General features: G+C 37.7%; 1 protein-coding gene across 2 annotated transcripts; it reads left to right on the forward strand.

Annotated features, from left to right (window-relative positions):
- The first annotated feature begins 1,152 nt into the window (after positions 1-1,152).
- On the forward strand, positions 1,153-22,846 carry MINPP1 (multiple inositol-polyphosphate phosphatase 1). Of its 2 annotated transcripts, XM_084903453.1 has the most exons (5): positions 1,153-1,903; positions 4,079-4,276; positions 6,215-6,312; positions 10,202-10,335; positions 18,615-22,846. In XM_084903453.1, exons 1-5 carry the CDS (start codon positions 1,273-1,275, stop codon positions 19,009-19,011), a joined length of 1,458 nt encoding a protein of 485 aa, XP_084759579.1. In that variant the 5' UTR covers positions 1,153-1,272; the 3' UTR covers positions 19,012-22,846. The 2 variants fall into 2 exon arrangements, with proteins under 2 accessions (XP_084759579.1, XP_084759580.1); XM_084903454.1 differs by lacking the exons at positions 6,215-6,312; positions 10,202-10,335.
- Positions 22,847-25,529: the final 2,683 nt, after the last annotated feature.

Here is a 25,529-nt window from a genome sequence, read left to right on the forward strand (position 1 = left end):
TGGGGGTGGCGCCTTCCCCTGATCAGCCTGTCGCCTAAGCCATCAGTAAGACATCCCTTGAGGGCTTCTGGACTATAAGAGGAGGCAGGCTGGACTGAGGAGACCTCCGCCTCTCCCCCCCTACTCCCCCCCCCCCCCACACACACACACACGAATTTCCTGCACTGGGCCTCTAGTGAGTATATAAACAGCATAAAATTAACAGATGTGTGATTAAAGGAAAAATAAAATCAAGCTAGGGCCAAATATCAAATGCATGATATAGGTTCTGTAAATAGTTAGGGTCTGTAAAGATTGCTTCACTGGGAAGGAGTGATGCCTTTGGAAGACTTGATAACTTCTTCATAGGTTAACGTTTAGAGGCACACCCCTCTGGATCAGAGAGGCACTGAAGGACAGAGTAAGCATGGAGATGACTTGCCAAGAGCAGTTTACTAGTGTCTTTGAAGGAAAAGCTACACTTACAAAGACTGACCCAAACTTCAACACTTACATTTAAAAACGGAGTAAATCTGTTGGGCCATGACTCAATGCGCCCAAATGATCCGGATCTTACTCTCTAAGCCTTCAGGATCAACACACACAATAATACTTCTGGGGTGCGGCCTCACATTAGTCAGCATTGCTGGTCTGGGTCAAGAGACCAAACCAAACGCTCAGGAATTAAATTTCCTGGAGAACTGAGCCTCCTTCCAGGTTCTCCTCCGCCTTGCTGTGAATTGTTTGTGTACAAACACCTTGGGCCTCAGAAGGCATGGCGGGGGAGGGTCCAGGGTCTGCACTTTTACCAACAGCCCCGGGTGGACTTGATGAGATGGTTCAGACTATATTTTGAAAAGCAGAACAGAACGGGTAAGGATGGTGATCCACAGCCAGCTGTTCAAAGGTGTTCCTGTTTTGCAACTGTGGAGGCTCAGGCTTCACCCGGGCTTATTCACACCTTTGACCCTTCAGACAGCGGGGGCGTCGTGGCGTCAGCCCTGAGGCACCTGCGCAGGACGGACAAGGAAACTCGCCCACACCCGGACCAGCGTCACCGGCGCCGCCCAAACCGCCGGTCCCCAAAGCTCCTCGGGCTTCTCTCCGGTTTCATTTGCGCTCAGGGCCACGCGGCTCCTCGCCTCTTCCCGCCGGCGCCCAGGGTCCACCACCAGCGGCTGTTTCCGGGGGTCTCCACCGGAAGCGACGCCTAGTCCCGCCCCCCTGCTCGCCAGAACCGGAAGTCGGCGGCTGCCGCCCGGTCCCCGCCCCCCTCGCGGGCCCACGCGCACCATGCTCCGCGGCGCCCGCTGCCTGCGCGGGGCTCCCTCGCCTCCCTCCGCGGTCCTGGCGGTGGCTCTGCTCTCGTCGCTGTCGCGCTGCTCCCTCCCGGAGCCGGAGCCCCCTGTGGTCTCGGCGCTCAGCCCCTTCTTCGGCACCAAAACCCGCTACGAGGATGCCAACCCCGGGCTGCTGCGGGACCCCGTGTCACCGCGGCGCGACCCGGAGCTGCTGGAGGAGACCTGCACCCCGGTGCAGCTGGTCGGCCTCATCCGCCACGGCACCCGCTACCCGACGGCCAAGCAGATCCGCAAGCTGCGGCAGCTGCACGGGCTGCTGGAGGCCCGCGGGCCCCGGGCCGACCCGGCCGCCGGCAGCCAAGACCTGGGCGCCACGCTGGCCGCCTGGCCGCTGTGGTACGCGGACTGGATGGACGGGCAGCTGGTAGAGAAGGGGCGGCAGGACATGCGGCAGCTGGCGCAGCGCCTGGCCGCCCTCTTCCCGACCCTCTTCCGCCGCGAGAACTACGGCTGCCTGCAGCTCGTCACCAGCTCCAAGCACCGCTGCGTGGAGAGTGGCGCCGCCTTCCTCAAGGGGCTGTGGCAGCACCACCACCCCGGCCTCACGCCCCCCGACGTGGCAGGTGACCTCCGGGGGCGCCGGGCCAGTCCCCTGATCCCGATCCCGGACTTCCCCAGTCCCGGCCTCTCACTCCCCTCTGTCTCTCAACCCCCATCTCTCCCATGGTTTGGTCTGGACCTGGGCTTGGACTTGGCCATCTCGCTTCTCATACATACCCCATTTATTGGTTCATTTATCAGGTGTGAATATGGCATCTTCCACTTGCAGGACGTGGTGGTAGTAGACATCAGGGGATCCAGGAGGAAAAAGAGACAGACCAGGGCCGTTTCTGATCATCCATTCCCAAATCGAATTGCCCCCTCTGAGCAAATAAGCCCTCCTTTTCTTCCCTCAACTGGCTGCTCCTTCTGCAGTTGGGCACGCTTGTCTCTTAACCCTCACGCTATATAAATAACTTCTGTTTGTCTGTAACTTAAGGATAAGAGTAAAAACATAACATTTTTGTGCCGGAGACATGATCGAGTGTGAATACTTTTTTGATCAGTTTTAAGGTCAGAGTTGAGGAGAGACATCACTTCGTTTCCGAGTCCAAGTGCAAAATGAAGTAGACTGGTTTCTCATTTCTCCAGTAGCATCCCTAAGCAGTTCAGCCACAGCCAAAGGGTTCTTCCATTGCTTGTGATTTATTGGGCTGACTTGGAATTAGTCATTGTTGAACTGTGCTTTTTAGTTATAGCTAGGCCTTTTCTATTAATATGAGTGAAAATTCCCCATAAAGAAGTTAAATTAACTGAATGTTGAAAGTAGAATATACTTTGGTATAGCATAGTTTATACAAGGTGGGGTAAATGTAGGTTTACAGTTGTTCATATGGAAAACAATACAATAAATAATAATACAGGAATAAACTCTGTTTTGCATACTCACAACTGTAAATGTCTTTTGGCCCACCCAGTATAGTATATACAAAAAGGGGCCATTGGACCTCCTAGGTGACATTGGCCTTGAAGTACGAAGCCAGGGATCAGAAGAATCCAAAATAAGCCTACCCCCATCACCGTTTTTAGTCTCAGAATAAACATTTTTGCCTAGCTAATTATTATCTGGAGACAATTTGGCTGTTGTGTACATTTGGGCTTTTAAGGGAGGACATAATTAAATTTTGTATTCTTACAGAATCAACAATGCCTTTGTTTCTGTTTAAAGAGCAGCAGTATTAGATAATAGCAAGGATGAAATATCCTGACCCACCTGGAAAATTGTGTTTTGAGATCACAGAAAGATGACAGATCACTTACTTTCCTACTTAACATGCTTTCTTAAGAATTGTAATCTAATTTGCAATTAAAGTGGGCAGAATTATACATTCAGATCCTGAAGTGGAGATATATATATATATATATATATATATATATATATATATATATATATATATATATATATATATATATATATGTTTTCCACACCCATCTAAAGCAAAACAGTGTAACTAGATTTAATTTTCTCGTTTTATATACAGAAATAGTATACTTGTGTTCTTTTCATGGTCAATGAAAATTCATCCCAGTGGTTGATGCATGATTATGAATGCTTTTTCCAATACATACTTGTTCCCAAGTTGAGGAAATAATACAACTTGTAAAATTTTAAATGGGAAGTTTTGGGGAGCTTCAGTTAGAAAACAAACCAAACCAGAAGCTCCTAACACAATGAAAAACAAAAGTGTAGATGTATTTTGTGCCATTGTTAGTAGTAGGGTTGAGAAAGTTAATTTAGAAAATAAAATGTTGTTTTTAGGCTTTGGCTTAGAGTAGAAAAATAGATTATATCTGTTGAATGATCTCTAATCTAGTATTTAGAAATTTTGCTAATTTTTAGTTTTTCAAGTTTTCTGTGCCTAACAGAAATAGTACTTACATAACACATTTTTGTATGTTTTATGACTTTCATGGCTAATTTTTTTTTTTTTTTTTTTTGCTTTCTTTAAGAAAGCATTCATTTGAATTATCTTTATTGTGTAGTTTTGTTATAACACATTTCCCTTTGATACTCTGTTTTAGTCTTTTCTAGCTTATACTCATGAATTACTATTACGAAAGGGAGTAGTTTTGCCCTATGTCTTTTTTGAATAATGTGTGCTTATTTTAAACATGAATAAATGGGTTTTTAGTGTTGTTGTTTTTACCCTTGAAACAAAACATTCATTAATTTGAAATTGTCGCTTATGTCTTTTCAGACATGGAGTGTGGACCTCCAAGAATTAATGATAAACTAATGAGGTTCTTTGATCATTGTGAAAAGTTTTTAACTGAAGTGGAAAGGAATGATACGGCTCTTTATCATGTAGAAGCCTTCAAAACTGGACCAGAAATGCAGCACATTTTAAAAAAAGTTGCAGCTATTTTGCAAGTGCCAGTCAACAATTTAAATGCAGGTAACGTACCTATTATCTTTCATTTGGATTCTGAAGTAGTTAAATGGTTTTTGAATTCTGAAAATGGAAAAAAATATGGAAGAATAAAGTTATTCCTTTTAAAAGGCCCACAATTGATTTTACAGTAAGAAAATAATATTTTGCCCTGACTGGTTTGGCTCAGTGAATAGAATGTTGGCCTGCAGACTCAAGGGTCCCAGATTCGATTCCAGTCAAGGGCCTGAACCTTGGTTGTGGGCACATCCCCAGTGTGGGGGGGGGCGGTGTGCAGGAGGCAGCAGATTGATGTTTCTCTCTCATCAGTGTTTCTAACTCTCTCACCCTCTCCTTACTCTCTGTAAAAACATCAATAAAATATATTTTTTTTTAAAAAGAAAATACTTTTTTGGTCATGCTTAACTATTTTTAGATTGAAATTCTTTGAGTTTTACGTAAATTAATGTACAAGATTCTTACTATACTGGAATTTTTTTGAAGGCAGAGGTATATAAAGTTTCAACTTTCAGCATTATATATAATATAAAACAAAAATTATTTTTCCTGTGTTATCTCCTCATACAAGTGCTTTTAAAGCAATTCAGAAGTACATGTTCATGTTTTGAAAGGGTTAAGTTTTAGAAAGTGAAAGGCACAGTAGTGTGATTTATTTTATTTTTTTAGGCTTTAAACTTAGAGATGCCGAGAAAATGGACAGCCGTGTCTGTCATAAAGTATTGAAGTAGAGATGAGCTGACTGCAGTTTATCATGCATCCTAGGACACTTGAGGGTGAAAGTGACATTATTAATAATTATGCCAAGAAAGCAGATGGAAAACCAGGACATATGGTCACTTAGAAATGGGAAGTTAAGAAAAATAATAATAATTTTTTTAGGAATTTGTAATGCATAAGAGTAGGTGTTGACAGATATTCATACAAAGATTGTGGATTTCATTATATTGTGAATAAATTTCCAAAAGACTAGAAATAGGAGATATTGGAGATAAAAATGTAGACTTGAATCTGACAATCGTGGAGACTGAATGCTTAACGTTTGTAGGGGTGTCGAACTCAATTAGAGAAGGGGCCAAAATCTAAAATCCAGCCTAAATCGCGGGCCGAATGGTTTACTGAACAGTCATAAACTGACAGCAGAGTGCAGTGATGACAGCGCGGTGCGGGCCACATTGCAAGGCCTGGCGGGCTGGATTTGGCCCACGGGCCTTGTGTTTGACACATGTGGTTAAAGGATCAAGCAAGTGAAAATGCCTAGATGAGTTTAGCATTTAAACTTGAATTTTTTCTCTTTCCCCCAATTGGTTGGTCACTGCCAGTTTTAAAAATTATTTATTTTATTAGGAAATAATTCAAGCATCTACATAATAGTAATGGCTAATATAATGAATGTTGTTATACCCACACTTACTTTTATCAAATTTTAATATTATGCCTCAGTTGTTTTAAGTATATTGAGGTCTTTTGGTTCTACTGTAGGACCTCATTCATCTCCTTTTCTCCCCAGAGGTAAATTGTAATAAATTGAGCATTTAAATCATTCCTTCCCAGGTTTTTTTTTTTTTTGGTGTTTGTTTGTTTTGTTTTGTGGGCTTTTTTAGATTTTTAAAATTGATTTTTAGTGAGAGAGGAGGGAGAGGGAGAGAAACATCCATTGTCTGCCTCCTGTACGCCCCCTACTGGAAATCAAGCCTGAATCCTGGGACTGGAGCTGTTGTACAATTTTTTTTTAGTTTAATTGGGCTGAAATTTAGATATCCTCATGGTTTCTCCAAACAGTTCCTGTTCCTCCCCTTTGGATTATACAGGGTTAGCCTTAATCTTTGATAGCCAGGAAGAAAGTGGCAACTAACTTTATCCAGGCTGCACATGGCATTCCATAGATATTTAGCCTTTGAAAAATTGCAAAGTAGTAACCTACAAATTTTACCTTTCCCCCCTCAGATTTGATTCAGGTAGCTTTTTTCACCTGTTCATTTGACCTGGCAATTAAAGGTGTTAAATCGCCTTGGTGTGATGTTTTTGACACAGATGATGCAATGGTAAGTGTTAATTTTGCAGTTTCTTTGCTTTTTTGCGTGATTTATTGCTGCTTGAAGTATCTTCTCAAAAAATAATCAGAGTAGGGAATATTAACTATCTTTGACTAACTCATAATTTTTCTTACCTAAAGAGAGATTGCCTGTTCAGATAGGGCCCACCTACTTATAACTAGTTTGAGTTCATAAAACTCTGGAAAACATTCTCCCATTGTGATTTAATTTCTAGGCCCATCTATATTTAAAAACAATTTTTTTTTTTTAGAGATTTTTTTATTTTATTTTATTATTTTTTAAAAATATATTTTATTGTTTTTGTACAGAGAGGAAGGGAGAGAGATAGAGAGCTAGAAACATCGATGAGAGAGAGTCATCGATCAGCTGCCTTTTGCACACCCCCCATTGGGGATATGCCCGCAACCAAGGTACATGCCCTTGACCGGAATCGAACCCGGGTCCCTTCAGTCCCCAAGCCGACGCTCTATCCATTGAGCCAAACCGGTTTTGGCTATAATTAAAAACAAATTTAACCCAATATCAAACTTTATTGCTTGAGAGGATTATAGAGCTAATATAATTTAAATTCTCCTTTTTATAGGAAGCCAAGGCTCAGAGAGGATGAATGGTTTTCCAAATATCTGTGTTTTTTTAATAACAGTTTGCATGATAAATTGAGTTCGGTTCCACCTGGTGATGGCAGTAATTCATCTACAGTTTCTTTCTGCCTACTTCATATTTTTTCTTCCTCAGTCATAAGCCTTCTTTTTAGACAGGCCTCTGGTGACTTTTAGGAAAGTAAATTCTGGCCAATTTTGAGATTTTAGAAGCCAGAGAGGTGAGGTGGGAGAGCATTAATTTTTATTTATTTATTTATTTATTTATTTATTTTTAAGTATTGAGGATTGCAGCATTGGATAGAATTCTGGGGTTGAGATAGGATGTTTTTATGTACGGCTCATTAAGGAATATAGACTTTTGAAACCTTAGTCATCTTTATCTCTTGCATACATATGAAACCTTCAATATTCCATATGAAAATAAATTAACTTCAAAATTTAACCTCAAATTTTGAAAAGTGGTGCACTATTTTCCAGATAGAAGCAGGCTTTTAAGGTGAGAACTAATGTATCTTTGAAGGTAAAGGAGTGCTTTATTTTGTTCTCACAGACAAGTGACCAGCATGCAGGTTTTGTGTGTTATATTGTGCCAATGTGGAACTAGGCTTAGTGGCTGGGGTGGAAGAAGGGGAAGGGCCCTCAGTAGATGATTGCTTTAGGATGCTGAGCACCAAAAGCAATAGGTGTGTTATATTTTCTCTCCGTGATCTTTTTCTTTGTCCCAGGTACCCGGTATCTTTCTTATCTCCTCTCTTATCTCCACAACTCATCATTTCAGAAACTTACTTGGGTTCCCTCTTTGTTATGCCCTTTGCTTAGGATGATGATAAAATTTTCCCTTTAAATGGAATACTTTTAAAGTGAAATGAGCACCATTAATAAGTATGCTGGTACAGATATAAACTGAGATTTATGGTCACCATTTATATATGTGTCAAAATAGTGCATTTCCCTTTTCTCCCCACACATATTGCTCTACCCTGACTGTCCTTCCTGTCTACTTAAAAGGATCTGTGTAATTATTATTGGGTCCACCTGGATAGTTTAGGGTAATTTTCCCATCTTAAGGTCTTTAACTTAATCACAAATTCTCTTTTACTATGTAAAATAACATTCAGAGGTTCTAGGGATTAGGATATAGACATATTTGAGGTCATTTATTCTGTTAACACATATATGTAATCTTTTTCTTTTGCAAACCTCAAGAAACTTCACCCTTAAATACTTGGGCATGCCTCTCAACAAGAAGATTCTCCTACATAACCATAATAAACTATAATTATATATATAGAACACATGTCTTTAATAACCCACTGTTCTAATATACTGAATTCAAGTTTTCACATTTGTCTTAATAAAGCTCTATATTTGTAGCTATACATACATATATATATAATATATATTATTATGTATATATTATATATATAATATATATATATATAAAATAATAATTTCTATTGATTTCAGAGAGGAAGGGAGAGGGAGAGAGCGAGCAAAATATCAATGATGAGAGAGAATCATTGATCAGTGCCTCCTGCACACCTCACACTGGGGATCAAGCTTGCAGCCAGGCATGTGCCCTGATCAGAATTTGAACCGTGATCTGGTTCATAGACCGATGCTCAATCATTGAACCAAGCAAGCCAAGCTCAAGTCTTTTTGATGTAAAGTTTTAATAGTGCAAATAGGATTTTTTATTTTTTTAAATTTATTTTATAAATTTCCAGTTATAACTACTGTTTCATTTCTTTTTTAAAAAAAATAAAATTGGTTTTTATTTATTTTATTATTTTTAAAAATATGTTTTATTGATTTTTTACAGAGAGGAAGAGAGAGGAATAGAGAGTTAGAAACATCGATGAGAGAGAATCCTCGATCGGCTGCCCCCTGCACACTCCCCAATGGGGATGTGCCTGCACCAATGTACATGCCCTTGATCGGAATCGAACCCGTGACCTTTCAGTCCACAGACCGACGCTCTATCCACTGAGCCAAACCGGTTTCGGCTACTGTTTCATTTCTGATACCATTTTGTTTTATTTTCTGAATAGATTTGATAGAACTTTAATTGTTTTTATTTTAGTTTTTTTACTTTTTAAAAATGTTTACTTTGGGCTTTTTGCTAACTTTCTGATTTAGATGCCTCTTTATTGTATGTTAGTTTTGGTTTGGTTATATGGCACTAGCCTGCTCTTGCTTATTCTTACTTAGTTTCTCTTGCAAGCATGTCAAACTCATGGCATTAAATGAGGCATATGGTCCACTGCCTGAGAATTTGACATGCTTGCCTAGGGTCTCTTGGGAAGAATGGCTCATAACTACTACACAGGCTCTCATGTACCTCTATTGGGTTGCAGGTTTTAATTCTCTAGTTTTGGTTTTTTATCTGATCAAATAATACTTGAATACAAAGTTTAACTTTCAAGTAAAGAAAGACTACTGTAATCACCAACTCCTATTCAAGACCACTCCACAGATTAATTACTGTTGTAATTGATGTATATCTTTCCACCCTTTTCTATGCTATTTATAATCTGTATTCTTCTTAAAAATGCAAACAGTCTAGTGTCTGTGTGTGTTTTGGTAACAAATGGTCATTTTACTATTTTTATTCTTAATTTGTTCTTCTCATTCAGCAGTATATCTTGGAGAGCTTCCATGTTAGAACGTGTAGATCTACAATATAGAATTTTTTTCATTGATATATATATCAATGAATTTTTTATTTTTTTTAATTTTTTTTTAGGGAGAGAGAAGAAAGGCCAGTGAGAGAGAAAGAGAAACATCAATTGGCTGCTCCTGAGTGGTCCCTATAGGAATCAAGCCAGGTTCAATGCTCTGACCAGAAATTGAACCAGCAACCTTTTGGTGTATGGTATGATGCCCAACCAACAAGTTCACACTGGCCAGGACAACAGAGTAGAATTTTTAATAACTGCATAGTATTCCATAGGATGTGTATACTATAGTTTAGTGAACTCTCTATAAATGATATTTTGTTATTTCTGGAATTTTTTTTGATTCCTGTAAGCAGTGCTGCTGTAAGACATTCTTGTATGTTCTCTCCTGTGTTCCTCTGTGAATATTATTTTATTAGAAATGGAATTAAATGGGCCTTAGGGATATATGTTTTTATGGATTTTGCCAATTTGCCCTTTGAATATCTATAACAATATACGTTCCTTTCAGCAGTACCAGTTTTCCATATTTAGGGAATCTGTTACATGAATAAAATGTAATGATTTAAAAATGATTTTTAAAATTTTTATTTTTAGGTATTAGAATATTTAAATGATCTGAAACAATATTGGAAAAGAGGATATGGGTATACTATTAATAGTCGCTCCAGCTGCATCCTGTTTCAGGATATCTTTCGGCACTTGGACAAAGCAGTTGAACAGAAAAAAAGGTAAAAACTTAAAAAGTAAATTTTTTTTTAAATCTTCACCTGAGGACATGTTTATTGATTTGAGAGAGAGAGAAACATTGATTGGTTATCTCTTGCATGTACCCCACCAGGCACCAAACCTGTAACTCGGGCCTTTTGGAATCGAACCCGAGACCTTTTGGAATACAGGATGATATCCAACCATCTGAGCCACACTGACCACGGCATGATGTATATTCTGAGTGCCCAGTTAAGCTTATGGAAAATATTTTTTTTATGGGTGATTTTTAAAAATAGGTTTTGCTTGTGTATTTGGCTCTACTCAGCAAAACAACCTAGATTTGCTATTTAACCATTGTTACTTTTTGAGCAGCTATGATTAGAAAAACAGAATGAATTTCACAAAGAAATGTGATGTCCCTGCATTTTATTCTACTATTTCCTTACCCATTATTTCTATCAGTATATTTCTTTTTTTTTTTTTTAAATATATTTTATTGATTTTATACAGAGAGGAAGGGAGAGAGATAGAGAGTCAGAAACATCGATGAGAGAGAATCATCGATCAGCTGCCTCCTGCACACCCCCTACTGGGGATATGCCCGCAACCAAGGTACATGCCCCTGACCGGAATCGAACCCGGGACCCATCAGTCCCCAAGCCGACGCTCTATCCATTGAGCCAAACCGGACCTGGCATCTATCAGTATATTTCTATTCTGCTTTTTCAAAGTAAAAGTTTATATTCTGGAATGTAATTGCTTGCCTCATGAGATCTTTTTGTGAGTGATACTTTCAGACACCAAAATTAATTGCTATAAATATTTGTTATTTTCATTGAATATGTTTCATTATCCTTTTTCTAACTTTTTATTGACTCTCAAATCTCTGGTATTTTCAGATTTCCACTGGATAAGGGTATGGCTTTTTAAGGTTGTGTAGTTCCATATTTTAACATAAGATGGCAGCATTGAAATAAATGTATAAAATAGCCATTTGGTTAATTAGCCCATTTTAATAGGAGAGCTTTGTCTTTTAAAGTTCTTAGAAATGCATGTAGAACCTATTTTTAATGATCTTTTTTGCTAACTTTCTGAAGTCAATGTTCCAGGGAATTTTAACTCAGTCTACCAGGAGGTGCCACCTCAGTTTTAGTGCTAGTTAATGAAAGAGATGATGTAAATGAGGGAAAAAGCAATGTACTCTGAATGCAGATTCAAATGGCCAAGTTGCTTCTGGAAGGATACTTTTTGACTCTCAGTGGAACTTTGTTTATTTCACCGCTCTCTCCTCAGTGCCTGTGAACAGTGTGGAATGCAGTTGGAACGCTCAGTTGATATGAAGGACTATCCACAGTTCTTTTTCTTCAGTATTCCCTGTTTTAGTCAATGACACCATCAACCTCCCAGGCAGCCAAGCCACAAACCCATGCATTATTTTTACTGTCTATCTCATCTTCTACATCTACTCATAATATTGTGATTTTTTTCTTTTGGCTTCCAGTTTTATATCAATCTCCCACTTTTCTTCACCCCCACTGCTACTGTTATTGGTGAAAGTAGGGGTCCATCTGTTACTGATGGGAGTGGGCTTCTTGCTATATCCTGAGAAAATGAATTTTCTGAGATTCACAGGGGATGATGAGATATTGTAGAATATTTTATTTCTGTGGAAAGTTGAATTTCAAATCCTTTAGTTTTCAAAGTTTAATTTCCTTCATTACCACCAAAGAAGTCCCATTTTGCCTTTAGCAGGGCTGAAATCAGAGCCAGTGTCTAGAATTTTTGTTCCATATTTGCACACTCCAGTCCAGCATCAGACTAGCTTAGCTTGTGTTCCCAACTTCAATCCATTAGTCCATTGTGTGGAGTCTGCATGGCTGTGGGCCATACAGGGGAGATGGAAAGAACCGGGTACAAGAGAGCTCCGTGAGCCAAGAGCAGTAAGAGAGAGGGTTTCTTTGTTTAGGGATTATGTCTTCCTAAATGTTCACAGGCCTGCTTTGGCTGCACCCATTCTGGCCAATCCATGGTTCTCCAGGCTTGACAGTCAGACAAGTACCTTCCCTAGTCACCCCAGCTTCACTGGATACGCATCTGTCTCCCCTTTGTTGGACTCCTTTACCCCCAGTGATCTGCAAGCTGCCCAATGGCCACGCTTTTAATGTCTGGCCTTCCCTTTGCTCCTTTCCTATTACCAATCCCTAGCTAATTACATAGGTATCACTACCAGCTCAGTTTATGCTAGCTAATATTTTCTCCTAGATTTTAGTACCTGCCTCCTACGTGCTTTCCTAAATTTCAGTATTACTCCGTTCTAACACAGCTTATGCAGGCAAAAGGTGAATACATTTAAATTACTGTCTCAAAGAACTCATGTCTGGTTTGGAGGATATTTGTAAAACCACTAAGAAAAAGTGCTGAAGGAGAATAAATTTGAACTGGGGTTTGGTAAAGGCTTGATGGGAGGGAGGAATTTTTGAGATTGGTTACTGAAAACTTCTGTCACTAACGTCAGCCTATCAGCCCTTAATATTTTTTATTTTTTTAAATAGTCTTATTGAGGTGTAGTTGATATAAACTGCACATACTTAAAGTGTTCAATTTGATGAGTTTTTATATATGTTTATACCCATGAAATTGTCACTAAAATTATGGTAATGAAATATCCATCACATGCAAAGATTTCTTTTTGATTCTTTATAATCTACTTTCCACCCTTCCCACCCACCCCCACCTCCATTCCAAACTGGACAACCACTGATCTGCTTTCTGACACTATGAATTAATTTGTGTGTGTTTTTTTTTTAGAATTTTATATACTGGAATCATATAATACATACATTTTTTTTATTTGGCTTCATTCACTCAGCTCAATGTTATGAGATTTATCCATATTGCTGTGGCTATCAATAGTTAATTCCTTTTTAAGGCTGAGGAATATTCCCTCCATGGGTACACCACAATTTGTTTCTCCCCTCTCCTTATGATGGGCATTTGGGTTGTTTCCAGCTTGAGGCTATTAAAAATAAAGCTCCTATGGACCTTTGTGATCTTTATATGGACATATGCACATCATTTCTCTTGGATAATATCTAGAGCGAGAATAGCTGAGTCATATATAGTTGTATGTCTAACTTTTTAAGAAACTGCCAATGTCTTCCCACCAATGTATGAGAGTTCCTATTATTCTTCATCCTAATTAATACTTGGTATAGTAGATCTTTTTAATTTTAGCTTTTATAATGGGTGTTTAATAGTATCTCATTTGGTTTTAGTTTGCATTTCCCTAAAAATGAATGATATTGAGCTGCCTTTCATATTTTTGGGGGCTCCCCTTCTCTGTGCTGCAGCCTTGAAACTCCAGGCAGTAATCTGGGACAGTTGTTGGGATTCACCTGATTTGCCTTCCTTCCCTCTTACTCTATTGTTGAATGTCTGAAAAATGCTCTTATATTTTGTCTGATTTTACAGTAGTTCAAGGCAGGAAGGTAGATTGGTCCCTGTTATTCCGTCTTGAATGGAAGCAGAATTTATTTTTATGTCTTTGCTTGAAAAAAAGTCTTTATGCTTGAGCCATTCTAGTTCTACATTTGTGTTAAGCTGTCAGACAGATGCTTCTCCAGGTGCCTCATTGGAGCTGATATTTCAATCAGATGTATAAGAAGATAAAAAAAAAATTCTGTTAATTTTCTACCCAAAGCTTCTCGTATTTCTGGCAGTTCATGTTGCTTATTTGTGCACTTACATAAGTAATGGGATTATTTGGATCATGTTTAAAAACACTTCTTTCATAACATTAGTTGAGTGTGAAACTTGAATTAAGAGCTTAGAAAGAGCCAAGACCGGTTTGGCTCAATGGATAGAGCGTCGGCTTGGGGACTGAAGGGTCCCAGGTTCGATTCCGGTCAAGGGCATGTACCTTGGTTGCGGGCACATCCCCAGTGGGGGGTGTGCAAAAGGCAGCTGATCGATGACTCTCTCTCATCGATGTTTCTAACTCTCTATCTCTCTCCCTTCCTCTCTGTACAAAATCAATAAAGAAAAATATTTAAAAAAAAAAAAAAAGAGCTTAGAAAGATCTAAGATGAGTATATTTAGGGGGAAAACATGCAATTATTGATTGTTTTTCTGGTTGAACTTTTTGAATGACTTGAAGTGCTTTTTTTGGAGTGTTTTACCTATTTTGAAAAACACATAGTAATCAGCCTTTATTTAACAACAGAATTTTAGACTTCAAATTAAATTTCACTTTTAATTAAAGGTTTAATAAAATTTTACCAGCTTATAATAGTAAAAGAAGGCTGTAATTTGGAGAACTGCATTCTTATCTTGCTAAATAACATTAGGCAATTCACTTGTCTTTCTTATTTCTTAAATGAGATAATTTGACTACTTCTCTACACTAAAACATTTATTCCAACAGTGTATTTCTATATATACATTCATATAGATTAATCACTTGTTTTCTTATATTTGTATTGATACTTTACATTTTTTAGAATGTCCTTCCTTGGGACTTGGGTATAGATCTCAAGAGCCTAGCAGATGTGTGACACTCTCTGTTGTGAGACAAAGCAAAAAATAGTGTGTTCCTGAAAGGAACCAACTTACTTAACAGAAATACTGATTTATTTTACAGAAACTTGGCACATACTTTTAATGGCCTTTGATAAAAATTAGATCATAAAGACTCTCGTGTATTTACTTTGACATCTTTAGAGTTATAAAAACCAATAAAAAAGCCCTACCTGTATTTGTGACCACACACAAATTCCATAACTCTTTAACTCCCACTAATTGAAGATATATAAGTCTCCATTTTTGATGTTTGGATATAATTTAGAATAGAAGTATTTTTCCATTTAACATTTAATGCTACTTTGTAAAAAAAATTGAAATGTAAGTCATCTGAAAGGGTAAACTGGTATAAGTATGAGCAGCTGTTTAAGATGGATTATGTTAACTCTTTGGAATAAAAATAACCACTTTTGAGTCATATATATTCCCATGGCAGTAGGTTTTTTGTTGTTTGTTTTGTTTTTAATAAACTCTTCTTTAGATTAGTTTTAGGTTTATAGCAAAATTGAGCAGAAAGTACAGAGAGTTCTTTTCCCATACACTCCTTTGCCTACCCCTTACTATTGACATTCTATATCACAGTGGTCCATTCGTTATTGATAACCCTCCAACGAAACATCATTATCACCAAAGTCAGTACTAGTTTGCATTAGAGTTCACTCTTGGTGTTGCACATTCTCTGGGTTTGGACAAATGCTTAATGACATGTACCCACCATTGTAGTATTATACAGAATAGTTTCACTGCCCTACAAATCCTCTGTTCTTTGCCCTATTCATCCTCCTCTAACTCCAACCCCTTGGAAACACTGATCTTTTTACTGTTTTCATAGTTTTACCTTTTTGGGAATGTCATATAGTTGGAATCATATGCTATGTAGTCTTTTCAGATTGGCTTTTTTCACTTAGTAATATGCAGTTAAGTTTCCTCCATGTCTTTTCATGGCTTGAGAGTTCGTTTCTTTTTAGCGCTGAATATTTTATTATCTGGATGTACCACCATTTATTTATCCATTCACCTACTAAGTAACATCTTGGTTGCTTCTAAGTTTTGACATTTATGAAAAAAAGCTTCTGTAAATGTCCATGTTTAGGTTTTTGTATAGATATGTTTTTAATTCACTTGCATAAATACCAAGGAATATAAGGATCATGTGGCAAAAGTATGTTTACTTGTGTCAGAAACTATCAAACTGATTTCCACAATGGCTATGTCATTTTTTTAATAAGATACCATTAAGCCCTTTTATTTTGTATATATTGTTTTATTGATTGCAGAGAGGAAGGGAGAGGGAGAAGGAGATAAAAACATCAATGATGAGAGAGAATTATTGATCAGCTACCACCTGTACACCCTATACTGGAGCCTGCAACCCGGGCTTGAGCCCTTGACCAGAATCGAACCTGGGACCCTTCTATCCACATGCTGATGCTCTATCCACTGAGCCACTCAAGCTAGGGCAGCTATATCATTTTGCATTCATACCAGCAGTGATTGAATGAACTCCTATTGTCAGCACTTGGTGATGTCAACTTTCTGGATTTTGATATGTAGTGGTATCTTGTTATAATTTGTAATTCCTTACTGACATGATGTGGAGCACCTTTTCGTTTACTTACTTGCCATCTGTATATCTTCTTTGGTGAGCTTTCCAGGTCTTTTGCCCATTTAAAAAATATATATTTTTATTAATTTAAGAGAAAGTTGAGAGAGGAAGGGAGATGGATAAATAGAAACACTGATCGGCTGCCTCCTGCACACACCCCCACTGGGGATTGAGCCTGCAATCCCAGGCATGTGCCCTGACTGGGAATCGAACCAAGGACCTTTAGGTTCTTTGGTCCATCCATGTTCAACCTCTGAGCCACACCAGCCAGTTTTTTGCCCATCTTTTAAGTGGGTTGTTTCTTATTGTTGAGTCTTAAGAATTATTTGTGTATTTTAGATAACAGTCCTTTGTCATAGGTGTCTTTTGCAAATATTTTCTCACAGTTTATGACTTGTCTTCTCATTCTCTTGACATTGACTTTAGCAGAGGAGAGTTTTGTTTTTTTTAATTTTAATTAAGATTAGCTTATCAGTTAACTTTTATGGATCATGCCTTTGGTGTTACATATAAAAGTCATTGCCATATCCAAGGTTATCTAAGTTTTCTCCTTTGTCATCTGCTAGGAGTTTTATTGTATTGAGTTTTACATTTAGGTCTATGATCCTTTTTTAGTTAATTTTTGTGAAGAGTCTAAGATCTGTCCAAATTCATTGTTTTTGCATGTGGATGTTTAGTATTCCAGCACTATTTGTTGCAAAGACTGTTTGCTCCAGTGCTCCTGTATTGTCATTGCTCCTTTGTCATAATTATTAGTTAGATGTTTACTCCTTGAAGAAGATTGCTTTGTCATATATATTCTAGTTTCAACACTTGAACCACTAAAGATTACTAAGTTGAATTTCAGCTTATAAAGTAGAATAGTGAAGAAAAGCAGTTATGTTTGAGACAAGTGACTCATAGTTTAAGCTGTTATTTAATGGCAATACTTTTGAGTTAATGCAAAAAATACCTAACATTCTTTTAGATCTTGTAATTTATTTAAAAGTGTGCTAAATTCTGCTTCTTACTCTTAAAACCCAACCTAGACATCCAGTGAGCTCTGTATTTTTTCTTGAAATGCAAAAATCAAGAAGAATGAAATTTTAAAAAACATTGATTCTTAGGATGGGTCCCAGCTTTGGAGTTATTGCATCATGGCTAGAGGACTTAAACTGTAAACCAGTATTTCTTTTTCTTTAACTTGTATCACTATTAAATTGCATTATATTTACATTATGGAAGTGGTATTATCTTTGACTTGCATATGCTCAAATGTATAAAGGGATCTGGGAAGTAGATATCCTATGTGAGATAGCATGGAGTGATGTACCGTATTTTTCGGACCATAAGACGCACTTTTTTCCCCCCAGAAGTGGGGGGGAAAAGTCCCTGCGTCTTATGGTCCAAATATAGCCTACACATATACTGTAAAAAAAAAAGTTTTTTTACTTGCCCGGCTCTGTGTGGTCTCTGTGTGCTTGCCCGGCTCTAAAATGGTTCTAAATGCTGCTGTTTACTTTACAGGGTTGATTACATGTGTTTATGACTGTGATGTTGGGTTTTAATGCACATAAAATATTTTAGGACACTATTTGTTTCAGAATCTTTTTTTCTTCATTTCCCTTCTCTAAAAACTGGTGCGTCTTATGGTCCGGTGCGTCTTATGGTCCGAAAAATACGGTATGTCCTGTGTAACACATTTATGTCCCCTCTGGAGGGTAATCCTCATTCCTATTATACTGATTATTGCCTTGTGTGGATATATATATGTTGCCCGATCTTTCATTTTTTCAAGAGGAGCCAAAAAAAAAAAAAAAAAATCTGGATTTGTAAGAATCTGAAATCACCCAGTTTTGAAATACTGACAAAATAATGCAAAATTGAAAACTATTTATGCAGGTGAAATCAAATATAGTTATGGTCTGAATGATTCTGCTTTGGGGACCTAAGGGGATGCTTCTTGGAAATAAATACAAGGCTTTAGATGCTTTAGATGACCTGCTTAATGTATACCAGTTAAGAAGAGAGCCTTACAAACACTTGTTGATGAGAATGTTGTATGCTTCTAAGTGTAGAAATTATTTTCTTTGACACGGATACATAGACATTCTTTTTCTCAATTTCTCATTTAAGGTCTCAGCCAATTTCTTCTCCAGTCATCCTTCAGTTTGGTCATGCAGAGACCCTTCTTCCACTGCTTTCACTCATGGGCTACTTCAAAGACAAGGAGCCCCTCACAGCGTACAATTACAAGGAACAAATGCATCGGAAGTTCCGAAGCGGTCACATTGTACCTTATGCCTCAAACCTGATATTTGTGCTTTACCATTGTGAAAATGCTAAGACTCCTAAAGAAGAATTCCGAGTGCAGATGCTATTGAATGAAAAAGTGTTACCATTGGCTAACTCGCAAGAAACTGCTTCTTTGTATGATGATCTGAAGGACCACTACAAGGACATCCTTCAGGGTTGTCATACCAGTGAAGAATGTCAAATACCAAAGGTGAACAACACATCTGACGAACTATGAGTAACTGGAGAACATTTTTAATTTATCAGGAATCTATAGGGTGTGATTACATGCTAGGAATAGGTGGGCAATCCCTGGTTACAGAAAGCTTTCACATTACTTGGGCATTTCTGTCTTCATAGAAAAACATTGAGTTTCTTTTTGAATCTGGACATGAACGTGTAAGCAACAATTCTTCACTGGAGCAGCTCTCTTAAGGGGAAAAATATTCAAAGAAATAGGTGGCATTGCAAATGTTTACAGAAGTTAAATTCTTCCTATTTTTACAAGAAATCTCACACTGAGAATATGTTTTCAAAATAATGCTTGAAAATGCTAGAATAACAAAGTATGTCAGTTGAATGATCCATAACTTGATTGAACCAAGTCCAGGAACTTTACTAGTTGTGCTGCAATTCTCTCTTTTTTTCCCTCAAGTAGCATAGTACTAGTATCATCTTTCATAATCAGAAATATTTTGATAAACTGGGAATATCATTTTGGAAGAAAACTAAGATCTCTGAGAATTTGAAACAATATTAAGCAGTCTGATGTAAAGGGACACTTTCATTGAAGAAAGACAAAAAATAAAATACAATAAATGTTTTTGTTAATAGTATTTATAAAGTATTTGAAGACTTTTTAATAATTCCTTTTAGACTTCTATTAAGTCCTAGAAGGCCAGTGTTTAATTATCATACCTAATTTATATATATAACAATAGAAGGACAAAGAGGACTATTAGCAAAGTTTCTTTAATCCATTGCTTAGCAGTTTTTAGCATTCTGTCACTTTGCTTTGGTTTTTATACAGGGTGTCCCAAAAAATGTATACACTTTGAGTTATTATAAAAGCAATGTTTATAAAAAGACATTTCATTTTCAAAATGTAGTAGAATCAGCTGTTAAAATCAATTTTGCTATTATTATATCTTTTGAAATACCTTTTGGCTGCCTAATTTTTTTTTATTCCTTTTGTTTATTCAGAGAGGAAGGGATAGAGAGAGAAACATCAATTGGCTGCCTCCTGCATGACCCCTACTGGAGACTGAGCCGAAAACCTGAGCATGTGCCCTGACCAGGCATCAAGCCTTGACCTCATGAGTCAATGCTCAATTACTGAACCATACTGGTCAGGCTCTTTTTTAAAACAAAGACTTTATTCTGGCTGACTTAGTTTCACAGATATGAACCCATTTTTAAAAAGAGCTCTGAATTCTGTCAAATACCATGAACGTTTTTGCTACAATAATAAGCAGAATTCTTGCCCCGGCAGGTTTGACTCAGTGGTGAGAGCATTGGCCGGCAGACTAAAGGGTTGTGGTTTTGATTCCCCTGAAGAGCACATACTTCAGTTGCTGGCTCCACTCCCCACCCTGTCGGAGTGTGCGGGTGGGGAGTGGAGCCAGCAATACTGAGTGTGAGACATCAGTATTTCTCTTTATCTCTCCCCTCCCTTCCACTCTCTAAAAAAAAATTAATGAAAAAAAGCCGAAACCGGTTTGGCTCAGTGGATGGAGCATCAGCCTGCGGACCGAAAGGTCCCGGGTTCGAGTCGGGTCAAGGGCATGTATCTTGGTTGCAGGCACATCCCTGGTAGGGGGTGTGCAAGAGGCAGCTGATCGATGATTCTCTCTCATCGATGTTTCTAGCTCTCTATCCCTCTCTCTTCCTCTCTGTAAAAAAATCAATAAAATATATTAAAAAAAAAAAAAAAAAAGATCCTCTGGTGAGGATTAAACAAACAAAATTCTTGGTCTTTTCTACTCTTCATGTTGATAAACAATCAGTCATTGATGATAAAAGTTTGGGATTTTAAGCAGCTTTGATTAAATCAGGCAATGTAAGGCAACTTTTTTTTGTAATTGAAATATTCTCAAATAAATTTTAACTTCTTTAAAAAATGGAAATCCACTTTATTAAAAATCTAAGGCACATCACAACTATGTATTGCAACTATAAAAATAAGATGCACAGATTATTGATCTTCAAATTAATAATGTTCCTAAAATAGATAATTAGCTGGTAAATCCTGTTGATCCATCAATATACTGCTGATTGTTCCTGCAAAAATGTCTGGTGCTTGCTTTTTTTTTAGAAACTATGTAAATAGGTAGACAAGAAGAGAATAAGGTAATGAACATTGATGCCCATTGTCCTCTTTTGTAAAAATTAGTATTATAATATTTGACTTAGATCCAAATAAGAACAATTCAGGACTTCTATGCATTTCCTGATGCTATTGCCCTCACTCCTTGCCAGCATAAAATTCAGTAATCACCCTTGCCATTATGTGCTTAACTCTGGAAGCTTGTAGTATTATTGTGGAAGTTTTAAAATCCTATATAATAAAGAGCTAATATGCGAATGAGTCAATCAGGAGGAGGCTGCGTGTGCAGCAGGTGCACATGGGTGGGCAGGGCTATGCACAACTGGCCACCAGGAGATGTATGGAGAACCTCTTGGTTCCTCCAGCTCCTGCTGGAGAAGGCAGAGGCTCCCTCCTGACTCCCATAGGCAGCAGAGGCTCCCTCCTAGGGTGCCGGGGGCTTGCTCCCACCTCCCTCAGAAGCAGTGCGGCTCCCAACAGCTCCTGCTGTAGGCGGCCTATTGGGTGCAATTTTGTGCACTGGGCCACTAGTATTCTATAAGAGGACATACTGTGCATATTATTCTTGAATCTGCTGTATTTGTTCTTTGAGACTTGTTAATCCCAGTCATTTGTCACAAATTAGTACCACCAATTCATTAATACCTGTTGAGTACTTTTTACATACAAACACGAGATCCAGTCTGTGGGCATCTAACGCTGAATGAACATAGTTCTTATAGCTTTCATGTGAAAGTTATAGCAGTTGTTTAATTTCATTGTTAAATAGAACGATGTCACCTTTGTAGTCATTGCTAAGTAAAATATTTCAGGATGGAGAGTAAAAGTGGTCTATTTTTGCTAATACAGAGATGATAGAGATAGAGATATTATTCTGGTGCTATTCTCATTTTGGAAATGCCTGAAACAAGAATATCCTGATGAAAACTAAAGGTCTTACCCAGGATAGGATATATCAGAAGTTGAACATCAAAAAAATAATCTTTGGCTAACAAGAGTTCATTCATAATAGGTGACCAAATTACTTCAGTTAAGCCAAATTTAATCCTGTCCGACATGACATTTTAGTCTATGGACATTCACCATTTTTCTGTCTAACCTATAATTTCATGAGTGCAGTGTATTGTACTTACTATTTTTTCTAATCATTTTGAAGTTTCTGCTCTCCAAAACACATAATCATCCACTGGATACTATTTTTGTATACATTGTAATCTTAATTTTAATACTGAAAGCAAAACCCAACTTGTAAAGAAAAAAAAGCTTTTTTCCCCCCCAGGTATAATCAACTTTTATGATATCTTTACTTGAATGCTTTTCTTTTTTCTTTTAAATAGATTCTTTTAAAAATATATATATATTATTGATTTTTTTACAGAGAGAAAGGAAGAGCGAGAAACATCGATGAGAGAGAAACATCCACCAGCTGCCTCCAGCACACCCCCCACCGGGGATGTGTCTGTAACCAATGTACATGCCCTTGATCAGAATTGAACCTGGGATCCTTCAGTCTGCAGACCGATGCTCTATCTGGTTTCAGCAATGCTTTTCTTTTGTAAACTGTAGAACTGATAGAGGCCCTTAAAATTTTGGAAATTATAAGCAACAGAACTAGAATATATAAGTATAAATTTTTGGGTTGTATTTCTCTAAGGTGGCATTTCATATGGTTCCTTAATTATCTTTGGAATTTGGACTGTCTTCTCCCAAATGTAAACTGAAAATAAATATTTGCATTGTCATATAATCTGCCTATATCTAATTTCTGTTCTTCACAGGTCACTTAATTCTCTCCTAATCATTCGTTTTCTCTTAAGCATTTTAAGCAGCTCAACTTACTTTTAAGCACTTTCACATTAATCTGTTAAGCTATTTTTAATTGGTGTGTGTCTGATAGTATTTTTGAGAAAATTTCACAGCAAGAAAAAATATGTCATATTTTTCCAGTTATAAGATTTGTAGTTGGAGCTCAATGCCTGGCAGTTTAGGAGGAGGTTAACTTAAAACTTTGTTTCACTATCATTACTTAGGTAATACATGTTAAGATAGGATTCTTAATTTTATTTCTAAAATTCATAATTTAATATTTCCCTATACTATTCCCAGATTTTATTATTTTTAAATATTTTTCTTTATTAAGTTATTACATATGTGTCCTTATTCCCTCATTGCTCCCCCACGTATACCCTCACCCCGCTGGTGTCTGTGTCTATTGATTAGGCTTATATTCATGCATACAAGTCCTTTGGTTGATCTCTCCCGCTTATCCCCAACCTTCCCTACCTTCTCTGAGGTTTGATAGTCTGATCGATGCTTCTCTGTCTCTGGGTCTGTTTTTGTTCATTTGTTTATGTTGGTCACTATATTCCACAATATTCCCAGATTTTAAACCATTATTTAGACCCAAGCATTTCATGTTCACACTTTTGTTTGTTGTACTGAGAGAAAAATATTTGTTCATTAAAATGGCAGCCTTCCAAATTGAATAGTACTCCTAGTATCATGAGAAAATTTTATTAGAATATTCATTTTACATTATTTCTGAAATGGGGAATATGGAAAATTAAGTTGGAATAGCAATCTACAGATTCTCAGCTTTTTTCATTAGAGTTTATTCTATCAGCAAAAAAAAAAAAAAATCCAGTTTTGATGTAAATTATATAAAAACTATAGGCCCAATTAACGAAATTCTTGCAAGAGTAGGCCTTCCCCCGGCTGCCTGCACCAGCTTCTGCACCAGCTTCGTCTGAAAGGTGATCTGGGATATCCGGTCTAATTAGCATATTATGCTTTTATTACTATAGATATACCGGTGAAGCATATCTTTGGATACATACAGATGAGAAAGTTTTCTTTAATAAGAAACATTCCAAGTTGGAGATAGGAAGAACACGAATTTTGCTCCAGCCATTACTTTCTTTTCCTTACAATTTTTTTCTATTCCTTGCCTTCCTGGGAAAGTAAGAAGACAAGTCTTGGCAAGACAATGTAGAGCTTTTCTCTTCTGTCTGCAGTGTTGCTCCCTGAAGCTTTGTCACTCTTTGCAATATGTAGATTAGGATGAGAGCTTGGTTTTCTAATTTAATTATTTTAGATATAGTGTTGTAGTTTCCTTAAGGAATGCTACAAGTGCTACCCATGGTGGGAAAAAATATCACTGACTTTCACGGCTTTTCTTGCTACTTTAGAAAGGGATGGCTAAGAGAGATTGGAGGAAAGATACTGAGACTTAGGGGGCAGAAAACTGAAGACATGAGATAGAAACAATCCTTGGCTTTTCCTTGCTGAGAGAGAAAGCATGAAACTCCTTGTCAGGGAATCAGAAGTAGCTGGGGCCTGGCCAGCATGGCTCAGTTGGTTGGAGCATGGCCTTGTACACTGAAAGGTCTCCGATTCCTGGTTAGGGCACATAACCCAGGTTGTGGATTCGATCCCCGGTTGGGACTTGTACAGGGGGCAATTGATTGATGTTTCTTCTTCACATTGATGTTTTCTCCCTCTCTCTTTCTCTCTAAAATCTATAAAACAAGATACTTAAAAGGAGTGGCTGGGGTTTTACAGCCACTTTAATATGGTTGCAAGCATCAGGTCTTTCTATATTTACTCTGTTTTTTCCCATACATACACAGCTTTTCACTGGAAGCACTTTATGGCTTTTCTTTGGCATATCTAAATTGCTGGTATTGCTACACTCATACTTGGGGGCCATTATTAAGTACACTAAGGGTTGCTTGAACAGAAGTACTGTGACTACAGTGGTTGATCTGATAACGGAGATGGGTGTTTGGTGAATAATAGGGAGCATATACAATGTGGATACACTGGACAAAAGGGTGATTCACATCCAGGTGGGACAGAGTAGAATGGTATGAGATTTTATCAGACTACTTGGAACAGCACACAGTTTAAAACATGAATTTTTTATTTCGGAAATATTTTCATTTAGTATTTTTGGACCTCAGTTGACGGCATAATTGAAATCGTGGAAAATGGAACTGGATAAGGGGGCCATCAGCTTAGCTTTTTAAAAAGTAGAAGTGGAGCTGGCCCAGCTGGCATTGCTCCGTGGTTGAGCATTGACCTTTGAACCAGGTTCGATCCGGTCAGGGCACATGCCTGGGTTTCAGGCTCAATCCCCAGTGTGGGGCATGCAGGAGGCAGCTGATCAATGATTCTCTCATCATTGATATTTCTATCTATCTCTTCCTTTCTTCAATTAATTTTATATATATATATATATTTTTTTGTTGTTGTTGTTGTTTTGTTTTGTTTTGTTTGTTTGTTTGTTTGTTTTTGTTTTGTTTTGTTTTGTTAAGTTGAAGTGTGGCTGGAAGACTCCTCCGATCCACAGACCTATAGGAGCTTCAAAGCACTGCTTTATTTAACAGGTCTAAAATCTCTTCGGTTACTAACTACTTTTTAAGCAGTAT

The sequence above is a fragment of the Pipistrellus hanaki genome, assembly GCF_964339955.1.
Source record: "Pipistrellus hanaki genome assembly, chromosome: 14".
Lineage (NCBI taxonomy): Eukaryota > Metazoa > Chordata > Mammalia > Chiroptera > Vespertilionidae > Pipistrellus > Pipistrellus hanaki.